The sequence below is a fragment of the Salvelinus namaycush genome, chromosome 34 (assembly GCF_016432855.1).
Source record: "Salvelinus namaycush isolate Seneca chromosome 34, SaNama_1.0, whole genome shotgun sequence".
NCBI classification, from domain to species: domain Eukaryota; kingdom Metazoa; phylum Chordata; class Actinopteri; order Salmoniformes; family Salmonidae; genus Salvelinus; species Salvelinus namaycush.
Window position 1 is genome coordinate 24932726 of NC_052340.1, and position 21655 is coordinate 24954380.

General features: G+C 43.1%; 1 protein-coding gene across 1 annotated transcript; it reads left to right on the plus strand.

Annotated features, from left to right (window-relative positions):
- Positions 1-936: 936 nt before the first annotated feature.
- LOC120028455 lies at positions 937-16033 on the plus strand. Its single transcript, XM_038973667.1, has 5 exons — positions 937-1074; positions 11083-11357; positions 15198-15282; positions 15498-15792; positions 15963-16033. The coding sequence occupies exons 1-5, from the start codon at positions 937-939 to the stop codon at positions 16031-16033; spliced, it is 864 nt and encodes a 287-aa protein (XP_038829595.1).
- The last annotated feature ends 5622 nt before the right edge of the window (positions 16034-21655 follow it).

Sequence of the window (21655 nt, forward strand, 5' to 3'; positions counted from 1 at the left end):
TACTGTATGTCATTATATTAGATATATACTGCATGTCAGGGGTCGGCAACCTAAGGCACGAGTGCCAGCGTTGGCACGCGAGGGTATTTGCCTTGGCACCCCCCGAAACTAATATATATATATTTTTTTTGGCGTGGTGTGCTAAGCCTTGGCTGGAGGTTTATTATGTCACTTATTTTTTCCAGTTTATTATTTTTTATAAACTGGAGAAAATAATTGAAATTGCATGCATTGGTTTCGAAATTGCATTGGTATTCACTGCAACATTGTAGTTCCCAAGGTATGTCAATCCTGATTAACCAATGGGCTTACATGATTTTGCTGCAGTTTCATTTTGTTAGTTCAGCCTCGCCTCTACCGCCAAATTCAAAACCAAGGCAGCACTGACGATGAGAGAGTCATTTTCACATGGCTAGCAGTTAGCAAGCATTCTTTCATTATTTAAAAAAAGTTCAGGGTGGAAAATGTCATCAGCAAAGAAAAATAAGGCAGATGTCCGCTAAGTTATTGCCTCTTGGACAAAGGAATATGGATTCGTTTTACCGAAGGATCGGTCTGTTTGCGCTCTCTGTTGTAAAACTGTTGTTTGTTGGACATGAAGTGTACGGCATTATTTTGAAACGAGACATGAGAAAAACTTAAAGGACGAGGTGGACAAAACTGCAGGAATCTAGTGCCGTGTCCAGGTATGAAAAGCAAAGCAGTTTGTTTAGAAATCTACATGCAGTCAAAAATCAAGCTACAGAGGGGAGCTACAAAGTTGCACAGTGCATTGCTAAACATGGAAAACCACTTACTAATGGGGAATATATCAAGGAGGCTTTCCTCAGTAGTTCGCAGGCTTTATTTGATGGATGGCCTAACAAAGACACAATCATCTCAAAGATAAAAGACATGCCTGTGTCTGCCATAACTGTTGAAAGGTGCGTTACCGAGATGGTTGAAAATGTAAAGGAGCAGCAAACTGTAGCGTTAAAAGATGCACCTGTGTTTAGTGTGGCTCTTGATGAGGGTGTGGATGTGAATGACATTCCACGTCTGGCAGTTGTTGGAAGATACTGTGACTCAGAGCAGGTACGTGAGGAGCTGCTTTGTCTATAACCCATGCATGGTATTACTAAAGGAGAAGATGTAGCAAAATCCTTCACAGATCATTTTGAGGAGAGAGGTGTCGATATTAAAAACATATTCGCTATCACAACTGACCGTGCCCCCGCTATGGTGGGGAAACATAAAGGATTCGTAAAGCTGATTGAAGATAAGATTGGCCACTGCGTGGATAAATGTCACGGTGTCATTCTCCAAGAGAATCTGTGTCACCAGATCAAGCCGGTGGTGCTAATGGAAATCGCCTCTGTTTAGCGAGTTATTGAATTCTTCCGTTTGTGGGCAATTAGATATTCAATAGACACAATTAGTTGTAATGAACATATGAAAATCATAACTGGCGCGCAGATCATTATACTTTTTTTAAATTTTAAATTAAATTTTAATAAATGTAACCTTTATTTAACTAGACAAGTCAGTTAAGAACACATTCTTATTTACAATGACGGCGTACCCCGGCTAAGTCTGGACGATGCTGGGCCAATTGTGCACCTCCCTATGAGACTCCCAATCACGGCCGGATGTGATACAGTCTGGATGGTAGGATAAATTGTAAATTGGCACTCCGCACAAAAGGTTGCCAACCCCTGCTTTACAGTGCCTTGCAAAAGTATTCATCCCCGTTGTCGTTTTTCCTATTTTGTTGCATTACAACCTGTAATTTAAATGGATTTTTATTTGGATGTCATGCAATGGACATACACAAAATAGTCCAAATTGGTGAAGTGAAATGAAAAAAAAAACTTGTTTTAAAAACATTCAAAAAAAATTAAACGGAAAGTGGTGCGCGCATATGTATTCCCCCTTTGCTATGAAGCCCCTAAATAAGATCTGGTGCAACCAATTACCTTCAGAGGTCACATAATTAGTTAAATAAAGTCCATCTGTGTGCAATCTAAGTGTCACATGATCTGTCACATGATCTCAGTATATATACACCTGTTCTGAAAGGCCCCAGAGTCTGCAACACCACCAAGCAAGGGGCACCACCAAGCAAGCGGCACCACCAAGCAAGCGGCACCATGAAGACCAAGGAGCTCTCCAAACAGGTCTGGGACAATATTGTGGAGAAGTACAGATCAGGGTTGGGTTATAAAAAAATATCAGAAACTTTGAACATCCCACGGAGCACCATTAAATCCATTATTAAAACATGGAAAGAATATGGCACCACATCAAACCTGCCAAGAGAGGGCCGCCCACCAAAACCAAAAGGCAAGGAGGGCATTAATCAGAGAGGCAACAAAGCGACCAAAGATAACCCTGAAGGAGCTGCAAAGCTCCACAGCGGAGATTGGAGTACCTGTCCATAGGACCACTTTAAGCCGTACACTCCACAGAGCTGGGCTTTATGGAATAGTGGCCAGAATAAAGCCATTGCTTAAAGATAAAATTAAGCAAATATGTTTGGTATTTGCCAAAAGGCACGTGGGACACTCCCCAAACATATGGAAGAAGGTACTCTGGTCAGATGAGACTAAAATGGAGCATTTTGGCCATCAAGGAAAATGCTATGTCTGGCGCAAACCCAACACTTATCATCACCCCGAGAACACATCCCCACAGTGAAGCATAGTAGTGGCAGCATCATGCTGTGGGGGATGTTTTTCATCATCAGGGACTGGGAAACTGGTCAGAATTGAAGGAATGATGGATGGCGCTAAATACAGGAACATTCTTGAGGGGAAACCTGTTTCAGTCTTCCAGAGATTTGAGATTGGGAAGGAGGTTCACCTCCCAGCAGGACAATGACCCTGAACATACTGCTAAAGCAACACTCGAGTGGTTTAAGTGGAAACCTTTTTAAACGTTTTGGAATGGCCTAGTCAAAGCCCAGACCTTAATGCAATTGAGAATCTGTGGTATGACTTAAAGATTGCTGTACACCAGTGGAACCCTTCCAACTTGAAGGAGCTGGAGCAGTTTTGCCTTGAAGAATGGGCAAAAATCCCAGTGGCTAGATGTACCAAGCTTAGAGAGACATACCCCAAGAGACTTGCTGCAAAAGGTGGCTCTACAAAGTATTGACTTTGGGGGGGTGAATAGTTATGCATGCTCAAGTTTTCTGTTTTTTTTGTCTTATTTCTTGTTTGTTTCACAATGAAAAATAATTTGCATCTTCAAAGTGGTAGAAATGTTGTGTAAATCAAATGACACAAACCCCCCAAAAATCTATTTTAATTCCAGGTTGTAAGGCAACAAAAAGAAAAAATGCCAAGAGGGGTGAATACTTTTGCAAGCCACGGTATGTCAGTAAATTACATGTGCATAACTATGTGGTTTTAATTAAAATTATCTGTGGTTCCTCTTATTTTGGGACTAATATAACATGTTGTATTTGTTTTCAACACATGCAACCTAAGAGTTCATGCATGCAAGACAGGCTTAGGTTACAGTCAATCGGTCTGAGGATTTGAACGTTTTATAGCACTACTTTGTATTTAATCCTACATTGAAAAGAAAGCCAGTGAGCCAGCTAAAATTGGTCAGTATATTGCAACTGCATTTGGTACTAGCTAGAAATATCCTAACAAGGTAGTCATATGCTGCCTGACAAGTTGAATGACGCTAGCCTTGATAAGGCTCTTACTTCTTTGGGTTGTTGTGTGTAGCGTGATTTCCTTAGGGTCAAGCGATCTGGCTTCAAGTCCACCTCAGGTCAATACCCCCTCCTACCATTTGCTACTCTGATGAGCAGAAGTAGGATAGTGTATGAGGGTCAAAAGCATGTTCTGTTAAGGCATGAGGGATTTGAGATAACACAACCTGTGGTTCTCTTTCTGAACCGAGGAAGTAGTGTTACGATCCTAGCCTTGATAAGTCTGTTAAGAAATCCCAGAAGGGAGATCTCAGTCTTGGCATCTCCCTTGGAGTTCCTTTAGGGCAGGGTTTCCCAAACCTCTCCTCGGGCCTCTCCAGATGTTGAACATTTTTGTTTTAACCCTTAACTGGCACACATGGTTCAATTGGTCAACTAATCATCAAGCCTTTGACTAATTAAATCAGGTGTGGCAGTTTAGGGTTAAAACAAAATGTCTCCCAAGTGGGGCAGTGGTCTAATGCAGTGCTAGCTGCGTCACCACAGATCAAATTTTATTTGTCACATACACGTGTTTAGCAAGTTTTATTGTGGGTGTAGCGAAAAACATGTGTTTCTAGCTTAAACAGTGCAGTAATATCTAACAAGTAATATTTCAGAAAATTACACACAATACAAACAAATATAAAGTAAAGGAATGGAATTAAGAAAACATAAATATTTGCGCAAGCAATGTCAGAGCGGCATAGACTAAGATACAGTAGAATAGGATAGAATACAGTATACACAGTTGAAGTCGGAAGTTTACATACACTTAGGTTGGAGTCATTAAAACTTGTTTTTCAACTACTGCACAAATTTCTTGTTAACAAACTATAGATTTGGGAAGTCTGTTAGGACATCTACTTTGTGCATGACACAAGTCATTTTTCCAACAATTGTTTTCAGACAGATTATTTCACTTATAATTCACTGTATCACAAGTCCTGTGGGTCAGAAGTTTACATACACTAAGTTGACTGTGCCTTTAAACAGCTTTGAAAATTCCAGAAAATGATGTCATGGCTTTAGAAGCTTCTGATAGGCTAATTGACACAATTTGAGTCAATTGAAGGTGTGCATGTGTATGTATTTCAAGGCCTATTTTCAAACTCAGTGCCTCTTTGCTTGACATCATGGGAAAATCAAAAGAAATAAGCCAAGACCTCAGAAAAACAATTGTAGACCTCCACAAGCCTGGTTCATCCTTGGGATCAATTTCCAAATGCCTGAAGGTACCACGTTCATCTGTACAAACAATAGTATGCAAGTATAAACACCATGGGACGACGCAGCTGCCATACCGCTCAGGAAGGAGACGCGTTCTGTCTCCTAGAGATGAACGTATTGTCACGTTGTGTATGTAGGTGGCAGGGAAGTCAGGCGCAGGAGAATTAAACTTGGTATAATTTGAGTATTTTAATAACTTAAGACAAACTCCAAAACCAAAGTCCATAATAAAATAAATGTGGGTACAAGAACCCGTCGCACACCAGTCCATAAAACATGAACATAACAATAAACAATCTCTGACAAGGACATGCGGGGAAACAGAGGGTTAAATACACAACAATTAATGAATGGGATTGGAACCAGGTGTGTAAGAAGACCAGACAAAATCAATGGAAAATGAAACCTAGATCAATGATGGCTAGAAGACCGGTGACGTCGACCGCCGAGCACCGCCCGAACAAGGAGAGGCATCGACTTCAGTAGAAGTCGTGACACGTATTTTGGTGCGAAAAGTGCAAATCAATCCCAGAACAACAGCAAAGGACCCTGTGAAGATGCTGGAGGAAACAGGTACAAAAGTATATATATCCACAGTGAAACGAGTTCTATATCGACATAACCTGAAAGGCCGCTCAGCAAGGAAGAAGCCACTGCTCCAAAACCGCCGTAAAAAAGCCAGACTACGGTTTGCAACTGCACATGGGGACAAAGATCGTACTTTTTGGAGAAATGTCTTCTGGTCTGATGAAACAAAAATAGAACTGTTTGGCCATAATGACCATCGTTATGTTTGGAGGAAAAAGGGTGAGGCTTGCAAGCCGGAGAACACCATCCCAACCGTGAAGCACGGGGGTGGCAGCATCATGTTGTGGGGGTGCTTTGCTGCAGGAGGGACTGGTGCACTTCACAAAATAGATGGCACCACGAGGTAGGAAAATTACGTGGATATATTGAAGCAACATCTCAAGACATCAGTCTGGAAGTTAAAGCTTGGTCGCAAATGAGTCTTCCAAATGGACAATGACCCCAAGCATACTTCCAAAGTTGTGGCAAAATGGCTTAAGGACAACACAGTCAAGGTATTGGAGTGGCCATTACAAAGCCCTGACCTCAATCCTATCGAAAATTTGTGGGCAGAACTGAAAAAGTGGGTGCGAGCAAGGAGGCCTACAAACCTGATTCAGTTACACCAGCTCTGTCAGGAGGAATGGGCCAAAATTCACACAACTTATTGTGGGAAGCTTGTGGAAGGCTACCTGAAACATTTGACCCAAGTTAAACAATTTCAAGGCAATGCTACCAAATACTAATTGAGTGTATGTAAACTTCTGACCCACTGTGAATGTGATGAAAGAAATAAAAGCTGAAATAAATAATGCTCTCTACTATTATTCTGACATTTCCCATTCTTAAAATAAAGTGGTGATCCTAACTGACCTAAAACATGGAATTTTTACTAGGATTAAATGTCAGGAATTGTGAAAAACTGAGTTTAAATTTATTTGGCTAAGGTGTATGTAAACTTCCGACTTCAACTGTACATATGAGATGAGTAATGCAAAATATGTAAACATTATTAAAGTTACCAACTGATGATTTCAAGGCTATGTATATAACGCAGCAGCCTCTAATGTGCTAGTGATGGCTATTTAACGGTCTGATGGCCTTGAGATAGAAGCTGTTTGACCTCGCCTACTGGATGACATCGGGGTGAACAGGCAGTGGCTCGGGTGGTTGTTGTCCATGATGATCTTTTTGGCCTTCCTGTGACATTGGGTGCTGTAGGTGTCCTGGAGGGCAGGTTGTTTGCCCCCGGTGATGCGTTGGTCAGACCGCACCACCCTCTGGAGAGCTCTGCGGTTGCGGGTGGTGCAGTTGCTGTACCAGGCGGTGATACAGCCTGACAGGATGCTCTCAATTGTGCATCTGTAAAAGTTTGTGAGGGTTTTAGGTGCCAAGCCACATTTCTTCAGCCTCCTGAGGTTGAAGAGATCCTGGTTTGATCTCAGGCTGTGTCGCAGCTGGCCACGACCGGGAGACCCATGAGACAGCGTACAATTGGCCCAGCGTCGTCCGGGTTAGGGGAGGGTTTGGCCGGCCTGGTTGTCTTTGTCCCATCGCGCTCTATTGACTCCTTTGGCGGGCCAGGCGCAGTGCACGCTGACACGGTTGCCATGTGTACGATATTTCCTCTGACACACTGGTGCGGCTGGCTTCCGGGTTAAGCGAGCATTGTGTCAAGAAGCAATGCGGCTTTGCGGGGTCGTGTTTTGGAGGACGCACGGCTCTCGACCTTTGCCTCTCCCGAGTCTGTACGGGAGTTGCAGCGATGAGACAAGATTGTAACTACCAATTGGATATCACGAAAAAGGTGTAAAAAAGTTCAACTTCTGAGGTGGCCGGTGGAGAAACCCTATTTTAGGGTCAGATGGCCCAGGGTAAAGCTCTATTTAGGGCGATACTCATCCTCGCCATTAGCTGCAATATGGTCACCTGTTCCGGCAAGGTCCATGTCCATGACTTTGTTGACAATAATATACAATTAACATGAGGCAGCCAAGACTGGCATATGTTATCCATTTAGAAAAAATGGTTACACTTTTCATGCGTAAACAAACACACAACTAAATAGGTACATAACACTTACCATGTTTTGAGGCCTTCTTAGACCTTTTATGTCCAGGTGTTTGGTGAATTATATTTCCTCTGCTGTCCCTCTTTATCCATTGGACAGGGGCAAGGCCAGTGGCAGGAGCAGGTGACTGTCACTTTGCAGCTCGCTCCTTCTGATTCTAAAGTATTTATTAAAATCAAACATAGAATGGGAATCTGTCTGTGATTAAAATTACAACACAACAACATTGTGGTATGTACCCACAATTCAACTGCCCTAAAAATACACTGGGGAAATGTGAAGAAATATCACTTACATGTTGAAATTGTATTGCTGTTTTCATGTTGAAATTGTAATGCAGTTTTCTCGAAGTGCCTCCTTAAATTTCACCTGTGCCTCATCCTGCTCTTTGCTCAAGCTCATTTCTCTATTTGTTTGAACATAAACAATATTGCATGTTAACGTAGAAAAACAAGTACCAAAATGTGTGATCATATACTGTGAGACACAATCACAAATTCTTATTTTCAATGACGGCCTAGGAACAGTGGGTTAACTGCCTTGTTAAGGGGCAGAACGACAGATATATATTTTTTTCAGCTCGGGGATTTGATCTTCCAACCTCCCGGTTACTAGTCCAACACTCTATCCACTAGGCTACCCTGCCACCCAAAATATATGCACTGTGTAAATATATTCTTTCCAGTGCATCCGGAAAGTATTCAGACCCCTTACATTTTCCCACATTTTGTTACGTTACAACCTTATTCTAAAATTGATTTAAAAAAATGTTTCCTCATCAATCTACACACAATACCCCATAATAACAAAGCCAAAACAAGTTTTTAGACATCAATGTCAGAGGATGGGACAACTTGCTTTGTCCTCTAGTTGTAAAATGAGTATAGCAGGTGTCTGCAAAGGGGTGAGGAACACATTGATGCAGACAGATGGCGCTAGTGTGTTCTGACCCAAATAAACCGGTCAACATTAGGACATGGCAGGTCCTCTCCACTATGGTGACTGTGTAGATATCACATAGACGGTATAGAAAATCATCTTTGTACAGTGGGGCAAAAAAGTATTTAGTCAGCCACCAATTGTGCAAGTTCTCCCACTTAAAAAGAGTTTCTGGTGTCCTTTGACAGCTCTTTGGTCTTGGCCATAGTGGAGTTTGGAGTGTGACTGTTTGAGGTTGTGGACAGGTGTCTTTTATACTGATAACAAGTTCAAACAGGTGCCATTAATACAGGTAACGAGTGGAGGACAGAGGAGCCTCTTAAAGAAGAAGTTACAGGTCTGTGAGAGCCAGAAATCTTGCTTGTTTGTAGGTGATCAAATACTTATTTTCCACCATAATTTGCAAATAAATTCATTAAAAATCCTACAATGTGATTTTCTGGATTTTCTTTCTCATTTTGTCTGTCATAGTTGAAGTGTACCTATGATGAAAATTACAGGCCTCTCATCTTTTTAAGTGGGAGAACTTGCACAGTTGGTGGCTGACTAAATACTTTTTTGCCCCACTGTAGATACCATTCTGACTGCATAACCTGTGGTGGCATTTTCCTGTATTACCAAATGAGGAGAGTTACAAACCATACACCAGTCAGAGTTATACTTAAACTTCATCTTTAATAATATAAGCTTTACAATAGCCCTTTGACTTTCAACAATTCACTATCTATAATGAATTTTGAGAGTCACTACAGAAGAATACAAAGATATTTTATAGCCAAGATACACCCCTCTCAACTTACATGACGAACCACAGATCTTAGGAACTCTTCACAAAGGGACTTTTACTTGAGAAAGGAGTATCCCTTAGCCAGATAGCATTCGCTATAAATTATCACTCAGTTTAGACATCTAATCTCGTTCCTGGTACTTCATAGTACAAAAACATTACCTCATCCAAGGCATAACTCAATTGTCAACTCTAGATACCCCTATCTCAAGTAAACCCCCTCTTGACCACACTCATGGGCAAGCTCACTGAGGGGAGTGAGCCTTTAGGTCATACACTATCCCAGGATAAGTGTAAGATGAGAGAGGACCTACAATGTTTCCAGACACTGCCATACACCTCCCCCAATAGGAAAAGGAGGGAGTGACTGGCGCACAGACATCGTGGAGACAAGTAATTGGTTCCCTATTAATCACGCCATCCCTTCACATGGTTTAAGAGTAGGTAAAGACACATTCACATATGAAGACAATGTTCCATTCTGTCCTCTTCCCTTTCTGATATTCTGCATAGCACCAGGGAATGTGAAAGACAAGCCTGACCTCTCCCCTCTCTGGGCCCCAAGTGACTGAGCCCTAGCTGAGGGAAAAGTGCAACTGCCAACACTATAGTCCAAAAGGATACATTCTAATGACAAGTATCTCACATAAGCATATTAGATAAATAAAACATCTTATTTATCCATGTTACCCAACTAATTCTGATTCATCCGCCACATACCTCATGGCTCATGACCTCTCGTGTCATGTCTCAACACATCTGTGTCAGAGGATTGACATCATCATTTTGATTGTGACCATCGGGAGGGGTTACATCAGAGAAATTGGGATTGCTATAGATGCAATCCCTGGGGAACCAGTTCATATGAGTCATACCAAACTGTCAGTACTTATTGTGACATCGACATACACAGCTGAGCTGTTCTTGTCTCTAATTACTCTGTATTATGTCATCTTTCAGGTTTTGTGTGGACCCCAGGAAGAGTGCTACTGCTTTTGCAACAGCTAATGGGGATCCTAATAAAATAACAAAATAACAGAACCATTGACGTGAATAAGATGAGGTCCTATAGATCACAGAGATAAATCAATCATGGAACAAGGTTAATACTATCAAGCGTTAACATATCAATCAGTGGCTTCGGCACAGGTGCGTGAGTGGAAAATCAATCAGTGAGGCCATTAAACAGGTTGACTGGCAGTGGCCGGGCGTCTCTCTGCTTGAACCACAGGATGTGTACTATGGGGATTACAGTGACTGATGCTGCGTTTGAGTGGACATGGCTTTCCTGCTGCCTGCTGCTATATATATCTCCACCACACCCCTGAGACTTTGATCCCAAGGCTAATTCCCTTGAATTGTCAAAATCCACTCTGACGAGAGTGACAGCACACACCGGGAGAGAGAGACAGAGACAGAGAAATAGAGAGAGAGAGAGAGGTGGTGGGGGCACAGCCTGCTTAGTCTTGACTGAAGGAGTGAAACGTCTCCTCGGCAGACTGCGTGTGAGCAGCTGCACACTTACCGAGCCAATGCAACAGTGCACGCCGCTGGATGGTGTGCCTGTTTCATGTTCCACAGATTTCCTGCACTGTGTGCCCACTTGGCAGAGGGACAGGCTGATGTCACCCATCCAGCCTCCATAATCAAATGAGACGCTAATCCCACAATCCCAGTTCTGCAAAGCCCTACCCGTAGAGAGAGAGGGGGGGGGGGGGGGGGGAGGGAGAGAGACAGAGAGGGGAAGCTGGTAGACAGAGAAGCCCAGAGGCTGTGGACTAGTGGACCACGTTTCTTTTTTAGGTCAGTCCCATGTTGACCCACAGAAGGAGCGACCTTACTGATCACAGTCTCCACCCTCAGAACCCCCCCCACGTGGACCCCGTCACAGCCCATCCAGGCGTCACCCTGGAGACCAGCTGCTCCCCTGAGGGGCCAGCGGAGGGAGAGTGCTGTAGGAGCTGCACCCCTCCGTCTGCACCCGCTCCTCGGCCCCCTATGCCCACTATGGGAGTGACCACCTTGGAAGGTGTGGAGGTCTGCCAGGATGGGGAGGACTTCTGCCTGACTACAGAAGGGTAAGACTCTTCTCTGATTGTGTGTGTGGATCACACATGTGTGCAGTGATCCTCTAGTTATAGTTGATGATGACTGGAGATGTTGACATGTGTCAGGATCTCATAGTAGAGTGTAGAAATTATACAAAGAAAGCACCAGTGGCAAAGTGTATAGAAAGTGTGGGCTTGATGGTTTGGGGAAGTAGAGAGTCAAATTGGTGTATGGGTGAGTGAGTCAGTGGTGTAGCTGAACATGTTTGTGTTATCTGTAGTCTGTCATCAGTTTACACATTGTGATTTGTCCCCGTTTCCTGCCCACAATCCTCCTGCGCTACCATGAAGTGAGTGACCGTGTTAGCTTCTTACTGACAGGCTGGCAGAGGAATGTTCAGGAGGCAGGGAGGAGATTACATCTAGGCTTAGCCAGCTGAACATTTTCCGTCACAGATGACACACAAACAGCTTATCCATGCACATAGCACAGTTACTGTGTCAATAACATATGATAAAATAAATTGTCAAAAACATGGTATTTTTTAAGCTGAAACAAATTTCACAGAAAACTGGACATGAATGTAAAAGTGGTTTACACAGTTGTTCTGCCGCTTTGAGACTTACAGCCCAGCCTCATTAAAACGAAAGGCATGTCAACAGGAGTGAGTGATGGCCACAGTGACAGAAGGCCATAATACCAGACTTTCACTGGGAGGAGTGGTGAGAATGGGGAGACAGATCTTCAGTTCCTCTTAATCCTCGGGAGGCTTTTCTGGAAAACATAAACAGATTTAAAGTGGAAATAACTCAGGCTCACGGGGTGGAAATAATTTCGGCTCATACAGTGGAAATAATTCTGGCTCATACAGTGGAAATAATTCTGGCTCATACAGTGGAAATAATTCCGGCTCATACAATGGAAATAATTCCGGCTCATACAGTGAATGGGAAACTACGTTTCTCCGTTTTAGCATGGAGGCTTGGCTTTGGACGCAGCGATATGATGACCACATTCTGCCAATACGTCACATAATGAAAAACAAAAAGATGGACAAGGACATATTACATTTTTATATGATAAAATCCATAAGCAATCTAATCTGAAGCTCAGTGCTAAATGTTTGTGTGTGTGCGCGCGCACATGCATGAGTGGGTGGGTTGAGGGGCCATGTGAACATGTTGATTAGGCTCACCACAACTGGGATTCACTCTGCTACCTCACAGACCAGCCCCAGCCAATCAGCTATAGCACTGACCCCTCTGACCAATGAAGGGCCTGTTTCAAAGTGATGAGAGACATGCAATGTGGCCTGCATTCATGGGCATGAGGGACTAGAGAGAATTATGCTCAGAAAACGGATGTGGTTGACATGAGGTACACTAGTGAATATGTTCTTCGAGAGGTCATTGGGGTGGGTAGTTTCCTGATTTGCATCTGGGAAGCTGCTTGAGCGGTTTGGACGTGACCAGAGAGACAGTGTGTGTATAGTACTAGCACCAGGACAGATCTCTCTGGGACAGGTGTTTGTATGGGAGGGGTTGGTCGATGAGAGGGATAAGGGGAGCAACAGGAAGAGAGAGGGAGGGATAGAGGACAAGGATAGAGGACAATCTGTCAACAACAACTGTGTGACTGACTGATGTCCAGAGCCTGCTGGTAGAAGTGTCAAGGCTTCTTAGCATCGTGAGAAGGTCAGTTAGTCATCCAGGCAAAAACATGACGTTCCTTCAAGGTTGTGTATGATAAACACAGGCAGGGTTCCATATAACGGAGGAATCAAATTTTATTAGTCACATACAACAGTTGTAGACCTTACAGTGAAATGCTAACTTACAAGCCCCGAACCAACAATGCAGTTTACAAAATACAAATAAGAATAAGAAATAAAAGTAACAAGTAGTTAAAGAGCAGCAGTAAAATAACAATAGCGAGACTATATACAGGAGGTACCCGTACAGAGTCAATGTGCGGGGGCACCGGTTAGTTGGGGTAATCGAGGTAATATGTACATGTAGGTAGAGTTATTAAAGTGATTATGCATAGATAACAGAGAGTAGCAGCGGCGTAAAAGAGGGGGGGGCAATGAAAATAGTCTGGGTGGCCAATTGATTAGATGTTCAGGAGTCTTATGGCTTGGGGGTAGAAGCTGTTTAGAAGCCTCTTGTACCCAGAATTGGCGCTCCGGTACTGCTTGCTGTGCGGTAGCAGAGAGAACAGTCTATGACTAGGGTGGCTGGAGTCGTTGACAATTTTTAGGGCCTTCCTCTGACACTGCCTGGTATAGGGGTCCTGGATGGCAGGAAGCTTGGCCCCAGTGATGTACTGGGTCGTACGCACTACCCTCTGTAGTGCCTTGCGGTCAGAGGCCCAGCAGTTGCCGTACCAGGCAGTGATGCAACCAGTCAGGATGCTCTCGATGGTGCAGCTGTAGAACCTTTTGAGGATCTGAGGACCCATGCCAAATCTTTTCAGGGGGAATAGGTTTTGTCGTGTCCTCTTCACGACTGTCTTGGTGTGCTTGGACCATGTTAGTTTGTTGGTGATGTGGACACCAAGGAACTTGAAGCTCTCAACCTGCTCCACTACAGCCCCGTCGATGAGAATGGGGGCGAGCTCGGCCCACCATTTCCTGTAGTCCACGATCATCTCCTTTGTCTTGAACACTTAGAGGGAGAGGTTGTTGTCCTGGCACCACAGGGTCAGGTCTCTGACCTCCTCCCTATAGGCTGTCTCGTCGTTGTCGGTGATCAGGCCTACCACTGTGTCATTGGCAAACTTAATGATGGTGTTGGAGTCGTGCCTGGCTGTGCAGTCATGAGTGAACAGGGAGTACAGGAGGGAACTGATCACGCACCCCTGAGGGGCCCCTGTGTTGAGGATCAGCATGGCGGAGGTGTTGTTACCTACCCTTACCACCTGGGGGCATCCCGTCAGGAAGTCCAGGTGGTATACAAATTGGAGTGTGTCTAGGTCAACACATGCTTGCAGTACACGTCCTGGAAATCCGTCTGGTCCTGCGGCCTTGTGAATGTTGACCTGTTTAAAGGTCTTACATCGGCTGTGGAGAGCGTGATCACACAGTCGTTTGGAACAGCTGGTGCTCTCATGCATGTTTCAATGTTATTTGCCTCGAAGCTAGCATAGAAGTAGCTTGTCTGGTAGGCTCGTGTCACTGGGCAGCTCACGGCTTTTTTCACTTTGTAGTCTGTAATGGTTTTCAAGCCCTGCCACATCCGATGAGCGTCGGAGCCAGTGTAGTACGATTCGATCTTAGTCCTGTATTGATGCTTTGCCTGTTTGATGATTTGTCGGAGGGCATAGCGGGATTTCTTATAAGCTTCCGGGTTAGAGTCCCGCTCTTTGAAAGCGGCAGCTCTAGCCTTTAGCTCAGTGTGGATGTTGCCTGTAATCCATGGCTTCTGGTTGGGGTATGTACGTATGGTCACTGTGGGGACAACGTCATCGATGCACTTATTGATGAAGCCAATGATTGATGTGGTGTCCTCCTCAATGCCATAGGAAGAATCCCGGAACCTATTCCAATCTAGGGTCTACTCTGGTGCCAGGATTGCCAGCGCAAACAAGGGTTACATCAGTACCACCTGATCCAAGGTTTTGTGTAGCTCAATAGTATATATTCCTTCTGAGACACTTGTGCATGCAGAATTGTGTATGTGTACAGTGTAGTATGAGTAAGATGTGTATTTCTGTTTCTGTCTACTCAGCCATGTAAAGTGTTGCATCAATGCTGAGCGTGAATGTGTTTCTGTCTAAGTGTACTGCGTTCCTGTAGTTCATCCCAGTGGCTTTGTACAGTATATACTTTGTGTGTGATATCAGTAAGCAGAACTATCTTTTACACACAGAGGGATGGAGGCGCTTGGTGCCCAGGAGTCATCGATGGGCGAGATGTCACCGCAGAGGAATAATGAGAACAGGTTACCTTTCCAGGTACATATCCACCCAACCTCTGGATCTATGTTCAATATCACATATATGTTTCTCGTTCCAAATAACATTAATAAATGGCATGCTATTGATCAATAGATTATGATGGGTCTTCTACTAAGGTTTATAATACAGGAGTATATACCAGTGATTTAATGTCACCATCCATGTCAGCCTACATTCAATCACCCACCTGTGGACCCTCCCTCTGCCTCCAGATCTTCCCAGAACCAGTGGAGGTGTCTCTGAGTCCAGAGGGCTCTCCCAATCACCTGCAGCAGTTCAGTCCCTCAGAGAAGGAGCGGCTTCCCTCCATCATGGTGGAGCCCACGGACATGAGCGAAGTGGAGAGTGGCGAGTTACGGTGGCCCCCGGAAGACATGGAATTCTGTTCTGAGGAGGATGATCTGTTCCTGGAGCAGTGTATCCCCCCGGCCAACATTGCAGACTGGGGAGAGGAGGAGGAAGAGACGTCTGTTGTCATCAACCACCAGCAGAACACATCCCTCATTGGTATGTTGTGTGTATCTCTGTATCTCTCTCTATAAATGCGTGTTCTCTTTCTCTTGTCAGACTCTCTTACTTTAATCCATGCTTCTTTGCTTGCGTAGACGAAAGACCAATAGGATCATCAGTCATTCTTTCTAACTCTTTGATAATGTATTATTATGTCTGTCTTACAGACCTCCAGTCAGATGCGTTCAGGGATGAAACACCTATTCTACCACCTAGCAGCTCACCTGCCCTGAACTGAGGCACCAACCTCACCCCTAAACCCCTTCTATCTTCCCGAGGAAACCACTCACAGACCATGGGTCACAGGTCAATAGGAAACAGATTCCTGGACAGAATGGTACCACAGTTCAAATATTGTCCAACAATGAAAGGAGATAATATTCAATGTTATGTAAATAAGTTAAGTTAGGCAGTAGTGTAATGTTCTTTGCAAAATGTCATAAATAAAACCAAGGACAGCTCTGGGTTTTCTGAAGGAGTTGTGTGAAGAAGAATATCTAACAATATCTACCAAGAGTGCTTATTTTAAGAAAAGTATTAACACTCATCTGTGGAAAGAAGGAAATAACACTTTGATGACATTTGCCGTTTTTTCATGAAGTCATTACTTCATTTATTATTTTCCCCTATTTCCAAGGGCCCAACAGTGGTTTTGGAGTACATTGGAGTCCATACTAGAGTTAGTAATTGAATAATGTTTACATATGTTTATTGCATTGTTTAAATTATGGGGTTGCCAAGAGATATGTAGCCTGGTACGCCACCCCACGTGGTCCAAAGAGTTGTCAGCCAGGTTAGGGGATATGGCACTCCACCCGTAAGGGTTAGACATACCAACCTGGCTGTGGGCTTTCCCACAAGCGATAGATTTATGAGTGTTGACCTAAACCAAGAATGGGCAACTCCAGTCCTCAGGGGCCTGATTGGTGTCACAATTTTGGGCCAGCCCCAGCTAGCACACATGACTTCAATAATCAACGAATCAATTAATTATGCTCTTCAGTTTAGACTGAAATTAGTTTAATCGGCTGTGTTGGCAAGGGATGGGGAAAAAGTGTGACAGGAGTTACCCATCCCTGGCCTAAACCTTTCAAACTCAACTCTGGACCTCAAAGCCAGTTCCGCTGCTTTTTTTCAATTGTTCCCCTCTAATCACTGGCTGATTTAGACCTGGGACTCCAGGTGGGTTCAATTAATTATCAGGTAGAACAGAAAACCAGCAGGCTCCGGACCTAAGAGTTGAATACCCATATACCAGGGTTTCCAAAATTCAGTCCTGGGCCCCCCTCTGGGTGCACGTTTTGGGTTTTGCCCTAGCACTACACACAGTGGTGGAAAAAGCACCCAATTGTCATACTTGAGTAAAAGTAAAGATTCCTTAATAGAAAATGACTGAAGTGAAAGTCACCCAGTAAAATTCTACTTGAGTAAAAGTCTAAAAGTATTTGGTTTTAATTATACTTAAGTATCAAAAGTAAATGTAATTGCTAAAATATACTTGAGTATTAAAAGTATAAATAATTTCAAAGTATATTAAGCAAACCAGATGCACCATTTTCTTTTTTTCCCTTTTTTACAGATAGCAAGGGGCACACTTCAACACTCAGACATCATTTACAAACAAAGCATTTGTGTTTAGTGAGTCCAACAGATCAGAGGCAATAGGGATGACCAGGGATGTTCTCTTGATAAGTGCATGAATTTGACAATTTTCCTGTCCTGCTAGCCATTCAAAATGTAGAAATGTTTTGGCTGTCAGGGAAAATGTATGGAGTAAAAAGTACATAATTTTCTTTAGGAATATAGTGAAGTAAAAGCAAAAGTAAAAATATAAATAGTAAAGTAAAGTACTGATACCCCCAAAAACTACTTAGGTAAAAATACTTTAAAGTACTACTTAAGTACTTTACACCACTGACTACACAGCTGATTCAAATAATCAAAGCTTTATAATGAGTTGGTTATTTGAATCACCTGTGTAGTGCTAGGGCAAAAACCAAAACGTGCACCCAGGGGGGGCCGAGTTAAAAACCTGGGCCTAGACCACACTTTTATGGGCACCCTATAGTGGTCGCTAGATCTGCACTATTGTCTAGGATTGATGTGTATTCCCGGTAATACACTTCTGCCCCCCCGTCGACCCACTTGTGCATAAAGCATCCACCATTCAGGCTGTAAAGGCATCATTTTGCTACTTAACCAACTTTAATGGTGAGCCGCTGGAAAAAAAATGGAAAACTATGCTTTGGCTGAACGCGCGGTGTGCAACATTCTAAGTTGTCCAAAAATGGTTATGGAATTGTTTTCTTTATTAAGACAGTACACATATTTTTCAGGGCGGCTAGCCATTAAAGCTAGTTGGTTGCTTAGGCTAGGGCACCCACAAGAGTAAACACATGCAAACCCCGAAGGTACTTGTTGATATCAAAAGGGAACAACACAGGTATTGTGTCTGCTGTTGACAGTTTAATATAGAGATATATATCTCTATATTAAACATATGTGCAATACAGGTGCTGTCATCATACTCAACATGTGTGTATAGCTTTGGCCTCCCAACAAATTGTAAATATGAACAATGTCACATTTTTTTATGTAACAGTACTGTAATAAGCATAACGACTAACAATAAAGTTGTGAAATTCAGATTTAGTAGTGTAGTTAGACAAGGATTTTGTAAGGTTTGCTGTGAAATTAACAATGATGATACTAATAGCTGCTAACATTAGCAATGTAGCTCAGGGGAAACACCTTTTTGAAAAAAATATGATAAGCTATGCACAAAAGTATATATAGAGTACATCACGACTCAATTTACCTTTCAAATGTTTGTGAAAAGTATGATCTTTTCTACCTGATTAGAAGTAAGCCTGGGCTACAATATACATTGCATTCGAAAAGTATTTAGTTCTTTCACTTTTTCCATAATTTGTTATGTTACAGCCTTGTTTGCAAATGGATGAAAAAAATTCCCCTCAATACACACAATATCCCAGAATGACAAAGCGACATTTTCAGACCCCTTTACTCAATACTTTATTTAAGCACCTTTGGCAGCGATTACACCCTCGAGACTTCTTCGGTACGATGCTACAAGCTTGGCACACATGTACTTGGGAAGATTCTCCCATTCTTCTCTGCAGATCCTCTCAAGATCTGCCAGGTTGAATGGGGAGTGTCGCTGCACAGCTATTTTCAGGTCTCTCCAGAGATGTCGATCAAGTTCAAGTTCAAGTTCAGGCTCTGGCTGGGCCACTCAAGGACATTCAGAGACTTGTTCCGAAGCCCCTCTTGTGTTGTCTTGGCTGTGTATTGCCGGATTAAGTGATATGACATGCTATTCTGTAAAATCATTTCTCTGTAATTAATATTACCTGATTAAGTCGGGGCACCACAAAATAATGTTTATAGAGCTGTTATCTTCCGAATAAACTCTTAAAGACCTGGTAATCTTTTACCTCAATAGCAGTCAATATTTAATCGTCACTTTATCAAGTCTCATCTGAAAGTTGTAAATTATTGGTTATCTTCACAAACCCTGTCTAACAAGTTGAATCAGCAATACAAAATTTGGTTTAATTATTTATTTACTAAATACCCAAATAATCACACAGAATTACATATACACAGAATGTATCATGCATTGATTACAAATTATGTCATAAAGGTTACACAAAGAGAGGGGGTTGGGTTTGAGTGAAAGAGTGGGAAGACTGAGGAGCAAAAAAGGTTTTGTGTCTCTATCGGGCCGTAGGCAGCTATGCTATCGTAAATACAGTATCTTATGCATTCTAAATAACCGCCCATTTGAAAAAGGAGAATGCAATAAATATTTACTCTGAGCTGCACTTCGGTAGATTGTTCGTAGATGGGAGGCCGGGTGGTCCAGCATGGATCTCTGGTCCTCTGAAGACTGTCTAGTGGTGAACTGGAGCGTGGTAGAATGGACTTCCTCTCCTAGCCCACGTTTAGCGGGCGAAGAAGTAGCACTTCTTTAGTGAATAAGAGTTCAAAGTTCATACCAAGTTGCCATACTTTAAGCTCATGCTATATTATGGCTTGTATAGTCGAAATTCATCCTTCCGGCATGTAGGTCGTCACCTTCACATTGAAATTTGATGCCAATTTCATTAGGTTTTTGCTGATGTTGGCTTAGTTCTGTAGGTGGTCTTTGTCCTTTCAACGTGGGACTGCCAGTCCGCACGTCCTTGGAACAGAAAGTTACATTTTCATCAACGGGTTTATATAGTGGTGGGAGAGAGGGCCGTGTTTCATAGTTTACAACCACTGTCTGTTCATATGGGCGGGGCCACTGAGTTGGCAGAGTTTACTCTATGACAAACCGTTCTCTCATTAAGAAGCTAAAATTACATTTAATCTTTTCACAAATAGTTTCATATTTAAACATTTAAATTGCACAACAATTCCATGTGAATCTGATAACTATAATGTGTAGACTTTCCAAGGTACAGTTTATGTCGTCCTATCATCAGTAATCATGTCTCAGAAGCCAACTGAACTGACATCATATTCATTAAGTCCGAACGCATATTTTCAACTGGTAGGATTACCGAAATATGGTTCCGTTTCCCATCTTTTGATGTCACCAGACTCTCTCTCAATGTTAACAAAGGGATCTTCAATAGTCACATCGGTAGAGTAGAGAGAGGAAAAAGGGGAAAGGTATTTATGAGGGTCATTAACCTCCCCCCTCAGGCCAACGTCATGACAGTACTTAGGGTCGTTGTCCTGTTGGAAGGTGAACCTTCGCCCCAGTCTGAGGTCCTGAGCGCTCTGGCACAGGTTTTCATCAAGGATCTCTCTGTACTTTACACCGTTCATCTTTTCCTCAATCCTGACTAGTCTCCCAGTCCCTGCAGCTGAAAAACATCCCCACAGCATGATGCTGCCATCACCATGCTTCCCCGTAGGGATGGTATTGGCCAGGTGATGAGGGGTGCCTGGTTTCCTCCAGACGTGATGCTTGGCATTCAGGCCAAAGAGTTCAGTATTGGTTTCATCAGACCAGAAAATCTTGTTTCTCATGGTCTGAGAGTCCTTTAGGTGCCTTTTGGCAAACTCCAACCGGGCTGTGATGTGCCTTTTACTGAGGAGTGGCTTCCATCTGGCCACTCTACCATAAAGGCCTGATTGGTGGAGTGCTGCAGATATGGTTGTCCTTCTGGAAGGTTTCTCCCATCTTCACAGAGGAACTCTGGAGCTCTGTCAGAGGGACCATTGGGTTCTTGGTCACCTCTGTGAACAAGGCCCTTCTCCCCGATTGTTCAGTTTGGCCGGGTGGCCAGCTCTAGGAAGAGTCTTTGTGGTTCCAAACATCTTCCATTTTTAAGAATGATGGAGGCCACTGTGTTCTTGGGGACCTTCAATGCTGCAAACATTTTTTGGTACCCTTCCCCAGATCTGTGCCTCGACACAATCCTGTCTCGGAGCTCTATGGACAATTCCTTCGACCTCATGGCTTGGTTTTTGCTCTGACATGCACTGTTAACTGTGAGACCTTAAATAGACGGGTGTGTGCCTTTCCAAATCATGTCCAATCAATTGAATTTACCACAGGTGGATTCTAATCAAGTTGTAGAAACATCTCAAGGATGATCAATGGAAACAGGATGCACCTGAGCTCAATTTCGAGTCTCATAGCAAAGGGTCTGAATACTTATGTAAATAAGTTTTAAATGTTTTATACATTTGCAAGAAATTCTAAAAACTTATTTTCACTTTGTCATTATGGGCTATTGTGTGTAGATTGATGAGGAAAAATGTATTTAATTTATTTTAGAATAAGGCTGTAACTGTAACGATTCTCGTCCTCTTCGTCTGAGGAGTATGAAGGATTGGA

What these genes read in the sequence shown, in the direction of transcription:
- LOC120028455 (XM_038973667.1), top strand. Translation starts at nt 937, where the DNA reads ATGGTTGAAAATGTAAAGGAGCAGCAAACTGTAGCGTTAAAAGATGCA. An exon ending in GATACTGTGACTCAGAGCAG is followed by an intron (nt 1,075 to 11,082) that starts GTACGTGAGGAG and finishes TTTCTTTTTTAG; the next exon opens with GTCAGTCCCATGTTGACCCA. An exon ending in TTCTGCCTGACTACAGAAGG is followed by an intron (nt 11,358 to 15,197) that starts GTAAGACTCTTC and finishes TTTTACACACAG; the next exon opens with AGGGATGGAGGCGCTTGGTG.